We start from the raw sequence: 19,504 nt of genomic DNA, 5'->3' as shown, positions 1-19,504 counted from the left end.
CTCAGGCTCCATCTCTTGTCTCTTTCTCGTCGTTGTCTCCATCCCCCTCACTCCAGGGCAGCCTCCGCAGTCCTCGCAGGGATAGGACCTAGCTGGGGGCGGGGCTGAGGGGCCAGATCGGAATAATTCGGTTATCTGGGAGAATTGAATTAACTTCTTCACACCAGCACCGCGGGGCCTGCCTCCCTAGCTTCCACGGGGCCGCAGGTGGGAGGCCCAGGAACGAGGTCGGGACCCTCCTGCTGGGCATGATGTGTAGGGATCGAAGGTCTGGGCCAGATTGGGACAGGATAAGGGACTCTCGGGATGGGGTCCCACGCAGCCCCGCCTGCTCCTCAGGAGCCCTGAGAGGTAGGCAGGAGTCCTTTAGGGTGGGGGGCCGGGGTGGCTAGGGGCGGGGTCTGGGCCGCTCAGGCCCCGCCCCGCGGAGTTCGCCCCGCCCCGCCCCCTCCGCGGGGTCCTGCGCGTTAAAAGGCGCGCGGGCTGGCGGTACTGCACTTGCGTTGCACCGGGGCAGAGTGCGGGCCGCGACGGGGCGGGCGGACTCTCGGGTGTTCAAAGCGGGTCTCAGGTCCTCTGCGCCTGAAGCTCGAATCCCCCATCCCGAACTCCACCCAACCCGGGACCCCGACCCCGACCCCGACCCGACCCGGCCGGCCCGGCCCCCGCCCCCGCCCCCTCGGGCCGATGGACTACTCCTACCTCAATTCGTACGACTCGTGCGTGGCGGCCATGGAGGCGTCCGCCTACGGCGACTTCGGCGCCTGCAGCCAGCCTGGTGGCTTCCAATACAGTCCCCTGCGGCCTGCCTTCCCCGCCGCGGGGCCACCTTGCCCCGCGCTCGGCTCCTCCAACTGTGCGCTTGGCGCCCTACGCGACCACCAGCCCGCGCCCTACTCGGCAGGTGAGCGCAGTCCCGTCCCAACCCTGCCTCCAAATCCCACAGAACCCTCCTCCCTGCCCTACTCTGCAAGTGAATGTGACTGTACCCACAAGCCGCCCCCTATCCATGCCCCTGGCCAGACCCTCCAATGTACTTTGAGAACCCTAGTAATAGGAGTTTCTTCTTGGCAGGGATGAGCCGCACCCTCTTGTCCCTCTTGTTCCTCTTTCTCCATGCCAAATCCCTACCCTGTGCCTTTGGGATCAAAGAAACAGGTCCAGTCCTGGGCCTTTCTCTAGGCCCTCCCCTTCCCACCTACAAAGGCCACCACCAAACCTCTCCATCCCCCGTATCCTCGGAACGGACTTCCAGCTCAGTCCACTCAACTCTCATCTTTACCACCTGTGTCCTAGATGGTGCCACCCTCAGCAAAGATCCCTGCTGTCCCTGAGCTGCCCAAATGAGACCCTTTCTAGAGCCCTAATACCATCTTTCTAGCCTCTCCATGCCCTTAGACCTGTCCTGCCTGGGCCCAAATCTTACTGCACCACCAAAAACCGGTTCCCATAGCCACAGAAAAGAAAGGAACCCCTATCATTGAGCCATTTTCATTTCCACATTCCCTCCAACCCGGACTCTAGCTGCAGCCCAGCAAAACCCAAGAGCAGATCCTCCACCTTCATTCAAGTCCTTTGACCCAAGCAAGTCCCTTTCCAACCCCTCAACATCACCGAGCCTTTCAGTCATCCCTATCCTTCTGTTAGAGTCCCGGCCTGCCTCTTGCCCTCCTGGGAAAATCACGGAACCCAAAAGGAGGACTGGGGTTTGATGGGGAAATAAGTACTTGAATTGAGGAAAATAAGAATCATTAAAACCAGAGACCAAAATGGGGGTGGGAAGATTGGTGATCCTGGACCGGGCGAGGATGGGGATTGCAGAAATGGGAACAGGAAATAAGGAGATAGACTCCTGAGAAAAGGGTTTGTGAGACTGTGGGTGGATAAGGTAGGGGAGATGGAAGCAGGCAGGTCTAGGGACCCTGAGAGAGAAATGGGTACACGGTGTCGGGAGACAGAGGTAAGAACCAGATGGTGGGAACACACTTTAGGAAGATGGGGAGCCAAAGAGGCGGCAAAAGAGATGAGCCGGAGGGAGATAAAAATGGAGTGTTGGAGACAAGGGTTTGGGAAGATGGGACAAAGAAGGTGATTGGGGAACCCCAAGAAAAATATAGAGACAAACCTGGAAACAGGGATTTGGAGATGGTATCTGCATGGAGTATAGAGGCTGGAATAGGATTTCGAGGAGATAGGACACAGAGAAGGTGCTGAGTGGGATAAATGGAGCAAAGAAGATAGAAAAATTTGGGTAGGAGGGAATAAGAACCCTCCTCAATGGGTACAAAGAGAACAGTGGTCCAGAAGGGGAAAGTTGAAGAGAGGTTCAGAAGGAGGAAGAGGAGATGTCTGGAGAAGAATGACATCAGAGATGAGAGGCAGAACGGAGGAAATAAAGCTTAGGAAGGAGAGAGATGGACAGGGGGTGCAGGAAAAAAGAAAACGTCAGTACACAGCAGTCGGTGGCAGGCTAAACCCAGCAGGAGAGTCTCAAAGGCAGAGCCAAGGCCCAAGACTGGTTAGTAGGGAGACTTTGGTGCTGATGAGATCTGGCAGACATACCCTGTTCATGTGATCAGGGAACAGGACCTGTAGTCCCAGAGGAAGGGTGCCTGAGGAGAAACATCCCCGTGAAGGTGGGAGGCTGGGAGAGGGCAGTGGGGTGGTAGGGCTTGGAAGAAGGTGGAGGAAATATGGACGGACATCAAACCCTTAGTTGGAGCTTCTGGTTTGTTTCAGGGAATGCTTAAGCCTCAGGTCTCCCTGATGATTCAGCCTTTGGGACACTTGGCTGGAGACTATTGAGAACCAAATAGCGGTGAGGGAGGAGTTATATGCGATTTCCTCTAGCGCAGGACACAGGGGTCTGGGGGACTGAGGTCAGCTTCTCACGCGCTCTGCTTTCATTGCCCCTGCCCCCGCGCACACACCTGCAGTGCCCTACAAGTTCTTCCCGGAGCCGTCGGGCCTGCATGAGAAACGCAAGCAGCGGCGTATCCGCACAACGTTCACGAGTGCGCAGCTCAAGGAGTTGGAGCGCGTCTTCGCCGAGACCCACTACCCCGATATTTACACACGCGAGGAACTGGCGCTCAAGATCGACCTCACTGAGGCTCGCGTGCAGGTGAGTGGGCGCATGCACGTGCTGTGCACGCACTTGCTAGAGGAGGGTGCTGGAGATTAAGACACCTGGGAGCCAGGGACAGTTACAGTTTGCAAACCAAGCCAAGACAGTTCAGGTGTGGCTGAGCAACCAGGAGAGGCAGCGGGCCGGGACTTGGGCTCTCAAAGACTGGAGTTGAATAGCTTCAGTTTGCCTCGGACTCGGTATTCCTACCCCGCCCCACCCCCGTTAACTCAGAGATTTAAGGTAATACTCAAAAGCCAGGAAGCAAGGCGGCCAGGTTGACAGGGGATTGACGGGTAGGATCAGGCCAATCAATACTTCTAGGTGACGGGCCCAGCGTCGCAATGTGGACTCCTGAGTCAGTTTAAGTTTGGGGCGGACAAGAGAGGCCTGGGTGTGCAAATCCCAGCTGGCCCTTTTTGATGGGGGCACCCTGTACAAAAGGTCTCCCTAGGGCCCCGACCCATTCTTCACTGTCCTAGAAAGCTCCAGGTGAATGCCCAGGGGTATTCTAAAAAGTATGCTTAGGGTGATGAGACTGACAGCAGAGCCCTACAGGAGACCAAAATATAGGGAGGCAGCGGGGTCTGCGGGTGAGCGGATCGTAGAAACAAAAATCTAAGCTCATCAGAAACGGGAAGAATGGACGGGGCGCCGAGTGGAGTGGTGGAGGGCGGAAGGCTGTAGACCTCCGACTGTTTATAATCCGAGACCGATCTTTTCTGGACCGAGATCTTTCACGCGCCTAGCGGCCCGGGGCTGAAGTGCTCCCCGTGACCGTCCTCTGGGTTGACTGGTCCCTGTGCCCACAGGTCTGGTTCCAGAACCGCCGGGCCAAGTTCCGCAAACAGGAGCGCGCGGCCAGCGCCAAAGGCGCGGCGGGAGCGACGGGAGCCAAAAAGGGCGAGGCGCGCTGCTCGTCCGAGGACGACGACTCCAAGGAGTCCACGTGCAGCCCCACGCCCGACAGCACCGCGTCGCTGCCGCCGCCGCCCGCACCCAGCCTGGCCAGCCCGCGCCTGAGTCCCAGTCCTCTGCCCGCCGCGCTGGGCTCCGGGCCCGGGCCCCAGCCACTCAAGGGCGCATTGTGGGCGGGGGTGGCGGGCGGCGGGGGCGGCGGGCCCGGCGCGGGAGCAGCGGAGCTGCTTAAGGCTTGGCAGCCCGCGGAGCCGGGTCCCGGGCCCTTCTCCGGAGTTCTGTCTTCTTTTCACCGGAAGCCCGGCCCCGCCCTGAAGACAAACCTCTTCTAGCCGCGGGCGTCTGGAGGCACCCAGCCTGCCCCAAGAGACACCCCTACCCTACTGGACCCGACAGCCCCTCCCTATCCCGGCCGCCTGCCTGGAAGCTCCCCGTCGTCCCCACTACCCAGCGTCTGATCCCTAGATGTGGCCTCCCCTTCGTTGTAAAACAAGCCAGGGCCACTCTCGTCCTCACCCACCCGCACCCAGCGGAGGAGTACTCACACCCGGATCCCGTCCAGGGCGGCCAGAAGCCCTTTCTAGCTTGGCTTTCTTAGGAACCGGGATCAAATTACACCTGTCCCTAACACAGTGCCCAATCATAGAGCGTCCTAGGAGGCCGAATTGACAGCTCCTACTTTTCAGCTAGTCGGGCCAGCCACTCCTTAAAATCAGAAACCTGAAGGGACCCACTGCCAATTTCCTAACGAGTCACCTCCCATCCCTAGCCAGTCCGGTGCAGAGGGAAGACACACACTAGAGGGGAAAAGCTGTCGGGGAATGGAACAAAGTAGCTTTCCTTTCCCCTTTTTTTTCTTTCAAAAAACTTGTAATTTATTAAGGTGATTTTGCTCAATCCAAATAAAACTTAATTTATTGAAGACATCAAGCCGGCAACCTTTCCGAGTTCCCAAGATGGGAAAAACTGTTGGCAAGAACCCTGCCCCCAAATGCGATGGCAACCAGCGAGGCTCCCTCCCTCTCTACCGCAGACTGCCACGCATTCCCTGGGCAAGGCAGTATGGACCAGAGGTACAGCCAGAAGTAGGCAAATTTGCATTTTGTGGCCGAGGTCCTGCCCCACCCCAATAAAATGAATGTGCCCTCCCTCCCCAAAACCCACACAGAAAAACTTAAATAATCCCAGCCCAGTTCTGGGCTCTTCCTTCATTTCCGGACAGATGTCCCTAGAGTAGAAGGTGGAAGGAGGAACTCTTCCCCTGTGGTTCAGGTCCGAGGGAGGGGGAAGTGGAAACATCGGTGGAACTGGGGACCAGGATGTACCCAACTATACCCCACGTACAACCCTGAGGCTGGGAGGTGTCCACACCAGAGTAACCAGTGTGCTTCATTATTACCACAGGCTACTAAACTCCCGACCCTGGACCTAAAAGCTAGGTGGGTAGAACTTTGTCCTAATTAGAACATCCCAAACAATTGGGCAGTAGGGAACACTGATCCCCAATAAATAGACAGAGATGCAATGCCACACCCCTCGGAACTTTTCAACCCCTGGTTGCACGTGCCCTTCCCAAAAGGGAAAAAGCTCTGATTTTGCAGCTTGGCAGCATTTATCACTTGCTGAGCTGCAGGGTGTCCAGAAGAAGGCGCTTGTGAGCAGGATCTTGCACCCCAGCTTCCTCCAGGTCTTCCTCAGTGATGTCACTGCAGGAGTTAAGAGAAGCTGGGAGATGGGCTAGGAGGTCGTAGGGCCGCCCCACAATCCCACCCATGAGGCCAGACACCCCGCCCTGTCCACCTCCAGCCCCGCCCCCACCTGAGAAACTCCAGGTCGTCCCAGCCATTGTGCACCAGGCCCTCCTCATAGCGTTCCAAGCCGATGGCCCGCAGCCAGGCACCCATGCCCGCCTCTCCCAGCCCGCTGGCCCGCCCGCCCTGCGGGCACGGAGCCTAAGGGAATACGGCATGTTAGGGGGGCGGGGAACTAAGGGTGGCTCCTCACAGAAACACATGCAAACAGCCACATTCTACCCATGCTCTAAGGGGAAAGAAGGCAAGGAATGAAGCTGATTCATGTGTCCCCAAAAGGCCCATTATCCAGCTACAAGCAAAGGGGGGTATGGACACCAGTGAGTTCTGAGTAACAGAATGAAGGAACCCTGCCCATCAGGTACACATAGCCAGCTAGCCCTGGTCTACACACCTCCTCTGCCAAGTCTTCTTGGATGCTCTCTCGGATGCGGGGTGGAGGGAAGCTGAGGGGTCGGCCATAATCGGAAGGCCCTCGGGGAGGCTGCAATTCCAAGGGGCTGGGGAGGAGTGCTGAGCGTCCAGGCCCAGGAGCATAATCTACCTCACTGAGTGTTTTGGCCATCTGCAGTACTGAGCAAGACCGGTCATCCCCACTTGCAACCTCCCCCAAAAAAGTACTGGCAGGTGAGGTGCCCGGGGGTAGTGGTGGCCTTGGATGGGCTTTAGGAGGTGGTGGACCACGGGCCTCACCCCCACTTCGTCCCCTGGCCACTGGCACTGACAAAGGATCCAGGTTAGGGGGCAGGAAGATGGCTGAGTCCGGCAGTGGAGGGGGTGGGAAATCTGGAGGAGGCAGTGTGCCCCCAGAGTCCTCATCCGATGAGCTTCCCTCTCCCGCACGAGGGGTCCGGTGGCGCCCAAGCTGTGGAGCAGGCACTGTGATGGGCACTTTATTCTTGGTGGCAGGTGGGACAGGGGCCCTGGCAAGTGAGGGTGGCTCCAGGGGCAGCAGCTGATGTGGGACCCCTTCCAGGACATAGTAGGCAGGGTTATTGAAGCTGTTCTTGAGTGCAGGGGCCGCCACTCCTTCCAGCTCGGTGGTCCCCTCTGGCTTCAACCTGGTTTGGGAGCAGGAAAGCAACTTTCAGGACCCAAAGTAAAGGGCAGTGGGTGCAGTGGAGGGAGCTGGGGAGACGGGACAAGGGTCCCGGCCCTAGACTTGTACATGACCTTGAGGACGTCACTGACTCACTCATGATCTCTAAAGTTGAAGGGGGAGTGCAGGAGGTAAAACCCTAGCTCCTTTTCCTCACTTGCTCACATCTCAGCTCTTTTATGATTTTATAACTGAAACCTGAGCTCACCTGGGTGAAAAAAGCCTCTGATGAGGGTGACCAAAGAGATCAGAAAAGCCTCCAGAACTAGGTGGGGATCCTTCTGCAGAATTCTAGCCAGGCTCAGGTTGGTGTTCTACCCACAGAACACTAGTTCCCCATTAGACAGGCCCTCACCATTTAGCCCCGGCTAACCTCAAACTCTCAATCCTCTTGCCTTAGTCTTCCCGGGTGCTGGGAGAGTGGTGTATGCCAAGATGCCCAGGCCCAGGACATTGCTACATGGGAGGAAGTTCCCTGGCCCATTAGGTTTGGGAAACTTATTAAACAAACTTTAAGTTTCTTTCTTATCCATATTCTCAGAACCTTTGCTAATATTCATGGACACAATATATAATAATGGACATCTAAAAAGAAGAATCTAGCAAGAAGCATATTTCAAATTTTTGGCCATGAACCCATTTCCAGTGAGGCCTTTTGTTAGGTGCAGCCTTGTAGGGTAGACCCTGAGCCTGGGCCTCCTCCAAATAACTTCAAGCTGTGTCTGGTTTTGTTTGCTTTTTGTTTGTTTGTTTGTTTGTTTTGGTTGTTGCATTCATTTGTAGCTGAAAATGACTGTGAACACCTAATCCTCCAGTCCCATCTCCCAAATATTGCGATTATAGGCTTTGGTACCATGCCCTAGCTCTAGAACCAATTTCTATATCTCTTTTTTTAAAGGCAGAATTGACAGAAAACACTAATTGTGTTCCTTCTGACTCGGAGCCACACCTAAGGAGGCCTAGCTGGCCACTGCCACCCTGAGGTGTCAGAGCACTCAAACACCTGGCCGGCCCTGACAGAGCCAGGCATAGCAATGGACAGACTTAGGGGACAGCAAGTCTCTCCTCTCACCTGGGGTTCAAGGGCTCCTCCCTGGGGGCTGCTCGGGGTGGGGCTGGGGGCCTGCCAGTTGGTGGTGGCTTTTCAGGCTCTTCAAACAACTTGGACAGTGGACAGGGGGCTTCCGTGGAAGTTGGCTTGCGGCTCCCAGATCTGCCAGAAGTACAGGAAAATGATGTGGAACCGACCAGGAGCTCCCGAGGGTCCCTTCTTGTGGTACTTGACCCTAGTTCACCTGTGTTCCTGGCTGCCCCGGGACACTGAAGGAGCCTTGCCCTTGGCTCCCGTCTCATCCTTATCAATGCTGATCCATTCTGGGGAAACACAGAGGAGGCAGACTTAGCGAGGACTTGGAGTCCTGGATCCTGGGAATATCAATGGGCACTGAGCATATCGAGTCCCTCCCCAGCTATCCCTCAGGGAAGACCCACTCAGTCACAGCTGCAAAACCTTCTAGTACCACAGGATTCCAACATGCTGCCACCCTGGGTCTGCCCCTCCTACACCTGGCCCACACCACCACATTAGATGCCCCACACCCTGTTCAGTGGAGCCCCCACCATAGAGCCGCTCACGGGTGCCCAGGCGCTCTGTGGGCACCCGCACCTTCATGGAGCCTCGGATGTTGCCTGTCTCCTCTCCACGGTGGGACAGGAAGGTCAGGAACTGCTGGGCCGTGCTGCCGATCATCGATTTGAGCGCAACCACGCACTCCCCTAAGGAGTAGATAGAACAGACCCGCAGATTGCCAGACCTTTCTAGGGTGCTACTTGGTTTCCTGTACCCCTGGGTACCTCTTGCCCCTCACCATAGGATTCATAGCCGTCCATGGACTTGACTGTGAGCAGGAGGTGCTGGTCCTGCAGGTACTCAATGTCAGCCAGAATTGGCTTAAGCTGAGGAACAGAGAGGCCCAGTGAGGAACACTGCCCTAAATACCCCATCATGCCCTTCCCACAGTGTTCCTGGCCCCACTCACCCCTTGCCCTAAGGCTTTTTCATGCTCACTCTTAAAGACACAGCCCTGCACGGCCTTTCACAGCATTTAACATCACTATAATTAATTAATTTTCTGTGCCATCAATGGACAATACTAGACATTTATCAAAGGTTCCGGAAGCATTTATTAAACAAATGAATAAACAAACTACAACTTGGTTCCATAGCTCCCAAAGATGCAACTGTCTTTGTCCTTATCCTTACTTGTGTACAAAAGCACACACACGCATACCTTCCAGCCTGGCTTTCCCTCCCAAGGATCCCCGCAGTGTGCTCTGCCTCTTGCCCTCTGCACCCCTCTCTCTACATGTTGGGGCCCTTCCTGCAGCCTTACCGTGGGCAGCTGGCGGGAGGACCACTGCACTTTGAGGAAATTGATGTTGTCACTGCTCTGAGCATCATTCTCGAAGCTCTTCTTGTACTCTGGGGTGAAGGTGGGAGGACCCGGCTGAGGGGCTGACCACTCTGAGCAGCCTTTGGCATCCCACTCTCTCCTGGCCCACAGCCAGCAATGGCCCCCTCTGACCTTCCAAGCAGGTTGAATAGAACTCAATGAAGAACTTGGTTCGGCTGGCTGTCTTCACAATGGCCTCGATGCTCTCAAACTCAATGTAGGCCTGGTCTGAGGTCTTAGAGAGCCCTGAGGGGACGAGGGAAGAACTGTAAGCGAAAGGGTGAGAGTGCTGAGCTTAGGACAGAAAGCTAGGGGCCCTGGCAGACCTGAAGATAAGGCAAGAAGGAGTTTCCCAGCCCTAAGTCAGTAGAGAGACCTACAAACCCAAAGCTGGGGCAGAAAGACATGCCAAGCATGAAAGGTTCACATCAGGGGGCATGGGGACCAGAGTGCCTCTAGGCTTGTCTGCCAACACCATGCCACATCTGCAGGCATACTCAAAGTGTATGTGTGACAGATACAGACACACAGGTAGGTATGTAACACCTCCAATGATGACCCTTAAGCTCAGACAGCCTCACATATCCTAGGTTCAGAAACCCCCCTGCACTCACACAAACACACACCCAAACATGTATGTGTGGTCGGTCAAGCCCATCACATCCCTAGGCCACTGTATGTGCGCGCCCCCCACCCCACTCCCACGTCTCCATATCAGAATAAGCACCTTTCTTGGAGATGAACTGGGAAGTAACTCCAACCTCAAATGTCCCAAACACAGGAGAATGGTCGCTGGTGACGATGTCATCAGTGCAACCTGTTTAGGGGGACAGGAATGGGGGCTCAATAGAACTATCCTACTCTCTGCCCCACTTCCCAAAGGAGAGCTGAGGCAGAGTAATGACCACCCAGTGTCTCCCATCAACCTTTCCCAAGGCTCTGACCATAGGAATTGCAGATGATGTGGGTTTCAGGATAGGATTTCCACAGAATCCGGTCACACCACGAAGGCACATTGGTCCGGACCTGGGACAGGAGGGGCAATGTGGTCGGTCCTGTGAGCTGAGAGTCTCAACATGGGTCCCATCCAGAGCTGACAAAACCCCACTCCTCTTCTATTACTGGACCCAGCACTTGCCTTCTTCCTTGGATTCCCAAAATAGCCAACATCACCCCAAAGGCCTCAGGGAAGCCACAGAAGCTGAAGTAAATTGCTGAGACTCGGATCTTTGGCATCCCATCTCCTGACTCCCTGGAACCAGAGGGAGGGTTCCCCCAATCTATATTTTTCACTCACCCCAGTTGGCTTCTGCTTGTGCCAAGCATATGTGTCCCTGGAGCCCCGCTCATAGCGGTAGGTGGGTGGGAAAGATATCTCCTCCTCACCTAGGGAGAGCAGAGGACACATGAAGTCCATGGCTCCAACGACCCAGGCATATTCCGAGCCCCAGGGCCATCACTGAACACTGCCAGGCCCTCACTCACTGAATCGAAGGAAGACCTTGTGCTTCTCCCGCTCCAGGTTGAGCTGGTCCACCCTGAGCAGGGGCTCAAACTCTCTCCTGCTAATGTAGTTCAGGATCTCCTGGGGTACGGATACAAACACCGGAGGCTTGCCTCTCGAGAAGAACCCTGCAAGCTTCCCCTCCCAATGCCCTCCTTTATAGCCACCCGCCGGGCCCTGCTGGCACCTGGATATCCATGTCTAAGCGGTAGTTAAGGTCCCCAAACCAGAAGAGATGAGTGAATCGCAGAGAGATGTCAAAGGCACTGAGCTGCCGATCACCCAAGGAGAGCAGACGCAAAATGTCTAAATAGTTCTGGTTCCGCCTACAGGGGAGGGGCCACGACAGATAACCCGAGTCAGGAAGGAGGCACAATGTAAAGGTGAGAAGTCTTTGGGGTCAGGGATGAGGGTCCCTACAGGTAGGGACAAGGCCACAGTCAGGCAGAGACAAGAGGGGTCCTGAGATTTGGGGGGGGCGGAGGTCTCTGGGTCAGGAATGTAGGAAGTCAAGGCCTGGGCAATGGGAAAAGGCATGGGTCTCAGGAGAATGAAGGATAAGAAAAGAGACATGCAGAAGGTGTCTCTCACCGGGTAGTCTTCTCGTTTCCTGAGGTGAGATGACAATTCACAAAGCCAAAAGAGGTGCCATTGAACATGAAGGAAACACCCACAGCTCCCTTGTTCCCTGTCAGGACAAGAAAAAGAAGATGGCTGAAGAGGGACCATCTAAAGAGGAATCCCAATTGTCCTCTATCCCTCCAAGCAGCATAATCGGCAGCATCCTTCCTTCCCCAGAACAGACGCATGCATGCACACACACCTTTGCTAGGGGTCTCCCTTGGGGCTGGAAAAGATTTAGAATTGAGAACATACAAAGTATCCCATATATGAGAAAACTGAAACCATGCAAAGCGGGGGGACCCTGGAGAAGAGGCAGGAGGCATGCATGAACAGAAGCACGTCACCCTCGGGCCCACCGGCCCTGCTCACCCAGGGTGTTGGCGATGCCAGTCTTCACACTGGATGTGCTGACATGGCTGATGCGGTTCTCATGCTCTGGCTTGACCAGAACTGCCACCTTGATGTTCCACAGTGACTGCATGGCAATCTATGGAGAGAGTGTGGGGTCATCCCTGCCCCCAGCCAAGGTCCCTACCTGCATTCCCCGTGGCCTATCATCTACACTGTCTTGTCAGTCACGGGCTAGGAAGGCTTGCTATCCCTTTCTAGAGTAAACAAGAAGAGCACCCCTTCCTGTGGCATGAATAACTCATAAAATTCAAGTTCAGTCTCCCAAAGGAAACATCAGGGCTTAGAAGGAAAGTCATGTGACCAGTACTCCCCAGGGCCAGCCAGGAAATCAAGCAGAAAACACAAAGTCTGTGAGAACCAGGGACCAGGAAAGATAACGCCCTCACCGGGCGGTAATCCAGATCGGTAAGCTCCTTGAGGCCCCCACGCAGCAGATCCAGCCACTCTCTGTCACCCACTGAGTTCTCCTGGGTCCCAAAGACATAGATATCATGGGGTATGGTGACTGTGACCTCATCCAGGGCCTTCCCCAGTCCCTTTGATGTGAACCAAGATGTCACGTTTTTGGGAGGTGGTACACTTCCTGGAGGTGGAGGGGAGACAGCAGGAATTAGAGGGGTGGGTCATGCCCTGGTCCTGGGCCAGCCTCCTCCCCCACCATAACCCCGGGCCTGACCCATGTTCCAGGTGCCTATGAAGACAGAGATCATGTCCGGCTCATCCTGCTTGGAATGCTTGTTCTTCATGAGCTGCAGAAGCTGGCAGAAGGCTTCTCGCTTCTGGGGGAGAGAGGGGTACAGCCGCCACCAGTCAGGGACAGTAGGCGCTCAGCAATCCTACCCTTCCACAGGGACACCCCACTTTGTAGCAGGTATGAAAGAAGGACACACCCTGCCTGAAATGTCAGGCCCACACCTCAGGTTCCAATAGGAAATACCCTCTGGAGACTCCAGGAGCCCCCAACACCCTGGCACAGGCTGCAACTCACCCGGGCACTGACAAAGATGAAGTCCTTGCGCTGGATACGATCCTTCTCCTTTTCAAACACAACACCCAGCTTGTTCTGCACACGCTGGGACTTAATGAGCTGGCGGACTAGGGGGACGAAAGGGCAGTCACACAAACCCGTGCTATCAAGCTGCCCACTTCTCCCAACTCTGGCCCTCGCTCACTTCGGTCATGTGTGAAGGTCGTCCAGTCCTCCTGGGAGTCTCGCTGTCTCCTCAGCAGAACCAGCCTCCCACCCTCCACGTCCACACTCAGCGTGAACTTCTGGGACTTGCCAATCTTGGTCAGATCACCCAGCGTCACATCCAGCTTCACCTGTAAGACAGGAGTGGAAAGGCCGCTGATAAGACCTTCGATAGGAGGTACCCCCTTTGTCTCCAGCCACCTTTGGCCCCGTGAGGCCCCACCTGCCATGTACCTCAAAGGCCTGCACAGGGATGGTCTTGGCCTTTCGTGTGGAAGGCTGCAATGGAGCAGGGGGTGCTGTAGAGCTCATGTCCTGCAGTGCCTTTAGGGCCTGGAGGGGGTAGGGAAAAGGTGAGGTGGAGGGGAACAGGGCGGGGCAGCACTGATGCTGGGATAAGTGACTGCAGGGGCAGGTAAGGGCAGGTCAGTCCACCTTCTTCTGGATGCCTGACAGGAAGTCCTTTAGCACAGATAACTTCAGCACGAGGCTCTCCAGCTCTTGCTCTCCAGTCTGTGGTAAGCTCTGAGGAGGGGTGAGGGAGAAGAAGGGTGGTACACATGGTTCCTAAGCAGAAGCCCCCCCACACACAGCTCCAAGGTATGTCCCACCTCTGGAGGCCTCCCTATAATCTCACCTGCTGCTGCAAAAGGCGGGTCACCATAGGCGAGCTCTGCTGATCAAACACCTTTGACAGGATCTCCAGGCCTGACAGGACCTTGTCCACCTCGCTAGGGGAGATAGAGGGGTCAGAATCCCTCCCCTGACCTTCTCTCAGTGAACATGGCACTGACCGAGTGTAGCACTTCCATCTTCAGTATATATAGTAACAGGGTACAAGGGAGGAAGTCAAAACACAGTGGATAGCTCACTGTTCAAGGTCTGAGACCAGAGTGTGACACATGGGCTCAGCCAGTACCTGTGCAGCCTTCGGCATGAGGTGACAAGGGTCCGGGTGAGGTGGGGCAAGTTGCTGGCTCCACCTCGTACAGCCTCCAGGTCCAGCCCGTAGCTGCCCTTCAGGTACTCGTGTGACACGGTGCTGAGTCCGTTGGGAGTGCTTGCAGGAGAAATGAAGAATCAGGGGAGGTCCCGCTGGCTGGTCAAGCACCCCTACTCTACCCAGTACATCAGGTGCTGGAGGCAATCAGAGTGGAGTAGGCCAGAGTTTCTGCCCTGGAGCTGAGAGGGGATGGGGTCCCTAGGTGGGGCTTAGGCAGTTAAAGGCGGAAACAATTCTCAGAGAAGGGACTTCCTGCTCAGCAGAGGGGGCTGGGAGGGTCTCACCTCTCAGTTGCTGGAGTTGTGGGAGTCTCAGGGGGTTGCAGGGGGCTGCTGGGCCCCACAGGGGCAGAAATGCTGGTAGAGCCAGAGCGCGGGGGTAGGGGGGGCTTCTCATCCTCCACATCTGTGGACAAGGAACAATGGGATAGCAGTTTCGACTCAGTGTTATGTGACAGGGATATGCATGGCCGTCAGAGACTGCCAGAGAAAAGAGGGTATCGAGTGGGGCACCATGGTTGGGGGAAGTGGGACTTCAGTGAGGTGAGGACGGGAAGGAACAGAGAGAGGCAAGGGCCTGGCAAGGAAGGGATTTTCTTTTCTTCTTTGCATATATATGTATGTGTGCTATGTAAGCATGTGAATACATGTTAGCATGAGTGTGTTTGGGGGGGGGGGCTCAAGACTAATGTTGCATGGCTTCCATCACACTTCACCTTATTTACACACTGAGGGATTCCCTGCCCATGGCCACCACACCTAACCACCTTTCAGGTGGATCTGGGGATCTGAAATCCACTCTCATCCTAGTACTTATGTGGTACATGCTTTACCCACTGAGCCATCTCCGCAGCCCAAGGAAGGGGATTTTCACGCTGTAAGATGAGCAATACCTGAGGCATCTCGATCGTCTGGTGGGTCTGGCTCTCTCTCCCCCTCAACAGGCAGCAGCAGAGCACACACAAGACCCTGGTTGGGTTGAGCATACAGGCCTATAAGCTCACCCAAGGTCTGGAATCGGCGCACAGGAACACCCTGTGAGGTCTGAAGTAACAAGGATGGCAGGGTCAGCCAGCAGGTCCCCAAGTCTGAGGCTAAACCAAAATCAGAGGTCACGGGTCTGAACTCCTACCTGCACAGCCAGGAAGTCCTCTCCATCTGGCAGAATGCGGTATGTGTGTACATGCTTTTGGTACCTAGTACAAAGCAGGGACCAGAACCTGTCACCCCCAGGCTGGGGTCTGAATACCAACAATTTCTTCTTCCTATTTACTCCTGCTACCAGGCTCAACCTCTGGCCCTCTCTGGATTCTCTAAAACCACTTGTCCAGGCTGCACAGGGTTAATGATGGGGCAGTCAACTTCCGCCCTCTTAGTATTGCCAACAAGAGCAGGAATAACCAGGCCCCCCTCCCCACTCTCGGACCTACACAGCCTCCACACCCACCCACCGAAGGGCCTGAGAAGCAACAGGCAGCTCTTTTGTGGTCTCTCCAGCTGTCTAAACAGCCCCTCTGGGCTGTGGTACCAGTCTGGGCCCCCCGCCAGAGTAAAAGTCCTCAGAAGCCTGGTGAGCTCCTATTTGCATGAACGGGCAATGCGCTAACACACATGTAAGGCTCCGTCTGTTTATGTTGGTGTCTGGCTCCCCTGGAGCTGGGTGTGCCGGGGGCAGTTTTACAGGGGATTGTGGGGGCATCAACATAGGGCTTTGCTTTCTCGCCTTCTCAAGCATCAGGAAACTGGAATGACCCAAGGGGAATCCCTATGGAAGACTCAGCCTCTAGGAACCCCAAGCCAAGAGGGGTGCTGACAGATGGTGGTGGCAGCTGAGCAGGTAACAGCTGAGCCAGGCACATACTAAGTGGGGGATGGAAGGCTCCTTTGGCCTCCACACCTCAAAGAGGTTCTGGGGTCTCTGTCTATGCTGGGCAGAAGCAGGTGCTGGCTCCAGAGAGGACCAAACATCACAAGGTCATTTTCTCCCTAAAGCTAGCCCTACCTTAGTCAGGGGAGATTACTTTGTGGTGTCGGGATCTGTGTTTATAATAATAATAGCATCCCGGTAACCAAACCCTGGCTGTGTTATGCATCTCACATAGCTCATTTCATACTCACACTGTAAAGCAGATATTAATATTTCCATTCTCCAGATAAGAAAGGAAAAAAATGATTTGCCCAAGGTCACAAAACAAATAAAAGGCAGTACTGGCTAGTATCTAGAACCAGGACAGAAGCCAGTTCATCTGTCAGGGCAGGAGTGTGTCTTGAATGTTATTTGTGTACATGTGATGTGTATATAGGTAAGCATGTATTTGGGAAGCCCACCCACTTCTGATCCCTTCTGCCAGGCTCCTGAAAGCTACCCCCCCCACACACACACATCCCTCCTCTCCCCCTCAATGCCTTCTCCTGACAATGGAACCAGGATCTCTCTTCATTGGGACAATAGTTCCTCACCCAGACAAGGGCCCCAGCTGTCCCCCTCCCACTCAGACAGCTGATCCAGCACCTGCCCCTGTTCCCTCCCTAATTAAGGGATCTGTTTAGAGGTGGCTAGGAGGCAGGACTCTTGGGATTTTCATGGGCGTAAGATGTCTGCCTTTAGTCTCTCCACACTGAGTGGACCTCTGAGTTGCTGCAAAAGCTGAGAATTACAGGACCCCTCACTCAGCAGGTCAACTGTCTTGGCCAGAGTCCTCAGTGTCTACAATACTAGCCTTTGGACCCCCACAATCCTTTGTTGTCTTAGGTAGTGTCAAATATGTAGCAGCAGCATCCCTGGCTTCTATCCACTAAATGTCCACAGCCCCATCCCAAGTGGGACAATCAAAAATGTCCCCTGTAGGCTGGGCCAGTGTATTCCCAAAGATGTCAGAAGAGGGGGAAAAACCGGACAGAGGAAATGGGGTTTCAGAGTGTTCTCACAAGATCTAAACACAGTAGTGCCTGATGCTTCCTACAGAGGCCCATTCCGGGTTGAACTATGGGGCAGGGAGCACTCGGCGAGTACAGCACTCGAGAGGCAGAGGCAGGTGGATCTCTTGTGAGTTCGAGGCCAGCCTGGTCTACAAAGTGAGTTCCAAGTGTTATACAGAGAAACCCTGTCTCAAAAAAAAAAAAAAAAAAAAAAAGGAAGAAAAGAAAGAAAAGAAAGAACACTGCAAAACAGAAAACAGAGAGTACACCACTACCACACACAGCTGCCAGGTACAGCCACAGGACCAGGCCCACTCAAAAGACTGCCAAGTCTAGCTTTACACTCAGCACTCATTCATGGCCAGCTAACCAGAGCTCAATCCAAAGCTAAGACTCACTCATTGATTCATGAAATGAAGGTGCTGTCCCACGCAGCTTCACCCAAGTCCTCCTCTTACCACCCACTAGTCCACCCTACCCCACAACCATATATAGCCGCAAACTCCTAAGGAATTGCTGAGCATCAAAACACTGGTCCCTCTGCCCCCTACTGCCCACCACTAAGGGCTTTTAAAAGCACTGCAAACGTGTGGAACATGCATCCTTTCCCTGTGCATCTGGGGCACCGGGGAGTCTAAGCAGGTCTGCCACAGTCTGCAGACATTTCTTCCCATCACACCCACCCTGGGCTTAAGAACTCTGGCCTCAGGCCCCAGAAAGAGCTCTCAGACAGCAGGAAGTGCTCCCCAGTATCCTTCCTCCACCCAGCCATAAAGTCAAGGTCTCTCTACTCAGGGGTGGAGGCGGGGCTGCAGCCCCACAGCTCCAGTCACCCCACTACCACGATTACCATCACCACCAAGGAACACTTCGACGTGCACCCACCCGCCCTACTCACAGGACGCAGAGTGCGAAGGCCCCCGCCACGCTCTCGCTGTCTCGCACCAGGAAGCTGCCATCGCGGCCCGCCCGAGCCAGCAGCTCCTCCGCCGCAGCTCGGCTCAGGTCGCGGTGATACCAGGCAGGGGCCGGGCTGCCCAGCGCGCCCCCGGGGCCCGGCGCCCCACACACTGAGGCCATGGCCCGCCTAGGGCTCAGCGCCGCCGACGCCTGCCGCCCCGCGCCATCCGCCCGGGAAAGCTTGGAGTCGAGGCTGGGGCCGTACCCGGGTCCCGGGCCTGAGAAGCCACCAGCCTGAGCGAGTCCGAGATCGGGGCTCCACGCCCGGCCGCACCGGCCGCCTGGATCTCCGCGCAGCCGCCGCCGCCAGCAGCGCCGGCCCCAACTTGAAGAGAAAGAAAGAAAAGTTTGTTCAGAGGCGGCGGGGGAGGGGCAGGAGCGGAGCTTGGAGCTGGCCGGTCCCCTCCCCCTCTACTCGGCCCAGAGCCCGGGCCGCCCCTGCCCCCAACCTCTCAGCAAGGACGATACCCCCACGGTCTTACAGGACTCCCACTTCCCAAGCCCCGCAATTATCTTGTCCCCCATCTCAAGAAGATCTAGTTCCCCGTACCCGCTCCCGGACAATTTGAGAGTCCCAGCTCTCCCTGGTGAATTCAACCCTTCCAAGGATTCGCAATGAGATGACCCCTAATCCCTATAAAAGTCTGATTCAGCCACACATCCTTTGAACTCGGCACCCCCACAGCTTTGCGGGATCGGGGTTCTCAAAGGAAGGCTCCAGGACGAACCTCCCCAACAAATACCCCCATCATCCAAGCGAACAAGTTCCCCCAACTCTTGAGAGATCAGAGCCCCTTCAGACCTCAACCCCCAAACTCCGATCCCTGACACATCCCACAAGACCCCTTCCAATGAGATCCGATGTCCCCCACCCCCACCCCACCCACCCACACGCACGAGGTCCAGTATCCTCAAGTCCCTCACGCACGGGTCCCCGCAGGCCCTCCAGTCTGGCAGAACCCTTCCCCCATCTCCAAGTTCCCTGGCACCACGCCCCACACCCGCAGGCCCAGGTTCGGCAGCCCCAGACCCGGAGGACCCCCTAGACCATCTAGAAAAAAGTTCCCTCAAGTCCCAGCGCCTCAGCCTCCTCGCGCAGGCCCCACCTCTGGGGCGACTCCGGTGACTCCTAGCCCGGGAAAGCCGTCCTGGACTCCCCGAGGCCACTTAAGATGGCCATCCGCCGCCACCGCGCACCCCGCGCCTTCCGCCCCGCCCGAGCCCCGCCCCCGGAGCCCGGGCTGCCCCGCGCCCCGCCTCGGCCGCCCGCGTCCGGGTCTCCGCGCCGCACGCCCGCAGAGTGACCTCGGGCCAGTCTTGGCTCTTCCCCTGCGTCGAGCTTCCCGCTGTCGACTACTAGGGTAACGTTATGAGGGCGGATTCATTGGGGCTCTGCCTGTAAAGCTCGGGGCCTGGCACGCTGCGGGCGCTCCCGGACGGCGGCTATTTTTATTATTAATTAAGGAGTAAAGAAGGTGACAGCT

General features: G+C 55.9%; 2 protein-coding genes across 2 annotated transcripts; one reads left to right on the top strand and one right to left on the bottom strand.

Annotated features, from left to right (window-relative positions):
• Window positions 1-684: 684 nt before the first annotated feature.
• On the top strand, window positions 685-4,377 carry Phox2a (paired like homeobox 2A). Its single transcript, XM_052714799.1, has 3 exons — window positions 685-904; window positions 2,937-3,124; window positions 3,940-4,377. The coding sequence occupies exons 1-3, from the start codon at window positions 688-690 to the stop codon at window positions 4,375-4,377; spliced, it is 843 nt and encodes a 280-aa protein (XP_052570759.1). The 5' UTR covers window positions 685-687.
• Window positions 4,378-4,942: 565 nt separating this feature from the next.
• Inppl1 (inositol polyphosphate phosphatase like 1) lies at window positions 4,943-19,247 on the bottom strand. Its single transcript, XM_052711908.1, has 29 exons — window positions 19,127-19,247; window positions 17,959-18,345; window positions 15,274-15,337; window positions 15,035-15,185; window positions 14,427-14,547; window positions 14,059-14,199; window positions 13,777-13,870; window positions 13,575-13,664; window positions 13,374-13,472; window positions 13,120-13,270; window positions 12,936-13,042; window positions 12,624-12,726; window positions 12,334-12,530; window positions 11,906-12,023; window positions 11,504-11,600; window positions 11,100-11,238; window positions 10,894-10,993; window positions 10,706-10,794; window positions 10,353-10,434; window positions 10,136-10,225; window positions 9,541-9,654; window positions 9,349-9,437; window positions 8,824-8,911; window positions 8,576-8,731; window positions 8,251-8,329; window positions 8,028-8,168; window positions 6,251-6,917; window positions 5,864-5,997; window positions 4,943-5,751 (listed from the first exon to the last, which is right to left on the bottom strand). The coding sequence occupies exons 2-29, from the start codon at window positions 18,138-18,140 to the stop codon at window positions 5,661-5,663; spliced, it is 3,774 nt and encodes a 1,257-aa protein (XP_052567868.1). The 5' UTR covers window positions 18,141-18,345; window positions 19,127-19,247; the 3' UTR covers window positions 4,943-5,660.
• Window positions 19,248-19,504: the final 257 nt, after the last annotated feature.

This window comes from Peromyscus californicus, unplaced genomic scaffold (assembly GCF_007827085.1).
Source record: "Peromyscus californicus insignis strain IS unplaced genomic scaffold, ASM782708v3 Scaffold_4__1_contigs__length_199733344, whole genome shotgun sequence".
Lineage (NCBI taxonomy): Eukaryota > Metazoa > Chordata > Mammalia > Rodentia > Cricetidae > Peromyscus > Peromyscus californicus.
The sequence above is the reverse complement of the archived record's forward strand: the minus strand, read 5'-3'. Positions and strand labels throughout refer to the sequence as shown.

Coding starts and splice junctions, on each gene's coding strand:
- Phox2a (XM_052714799.1), top strand. CDS start 688: ATGGACTACTCCTACCTCAATTCGTACGACTCGTGCGTGGCGGCCATG. Junction 905..2,936: donor GCCCGCGCCCTACTCGGCAG/GTGAGCGCAGTC, acceptor ACACACCTGCAG/TGCCCTACAAGTTCTTCCCG. Junction 3,125..3,939: donor TCACTGAGGCTCGCGTGCAG/GTGAGTGGGCGC, acceptor CTGTGCCCACAG/GTCTGGTTCCAGAACCGCCG.
- Inppl1 (XM_052711908.1), bottom strand. CDS start 18,140: ATGGCCTCAGTGTGTGGGGCGCCGGGCCCCGGGGGCGCGCTGGGCAGC. Junction 15,338..17,958: donor GCCTTCGCACTCTGCGTCCT/GTGAGTAGGGCG, acceptor GCTTTGTACTAG/GTACCAAAAGCATGTACACA. Junction 13,271..13,373: donor TCCCTGTGCAGGCCTTTGAG/GTACATGGCAGG, acceptor CCTGTCTTACAG/GTGAAGCTGGATGTGACGCT.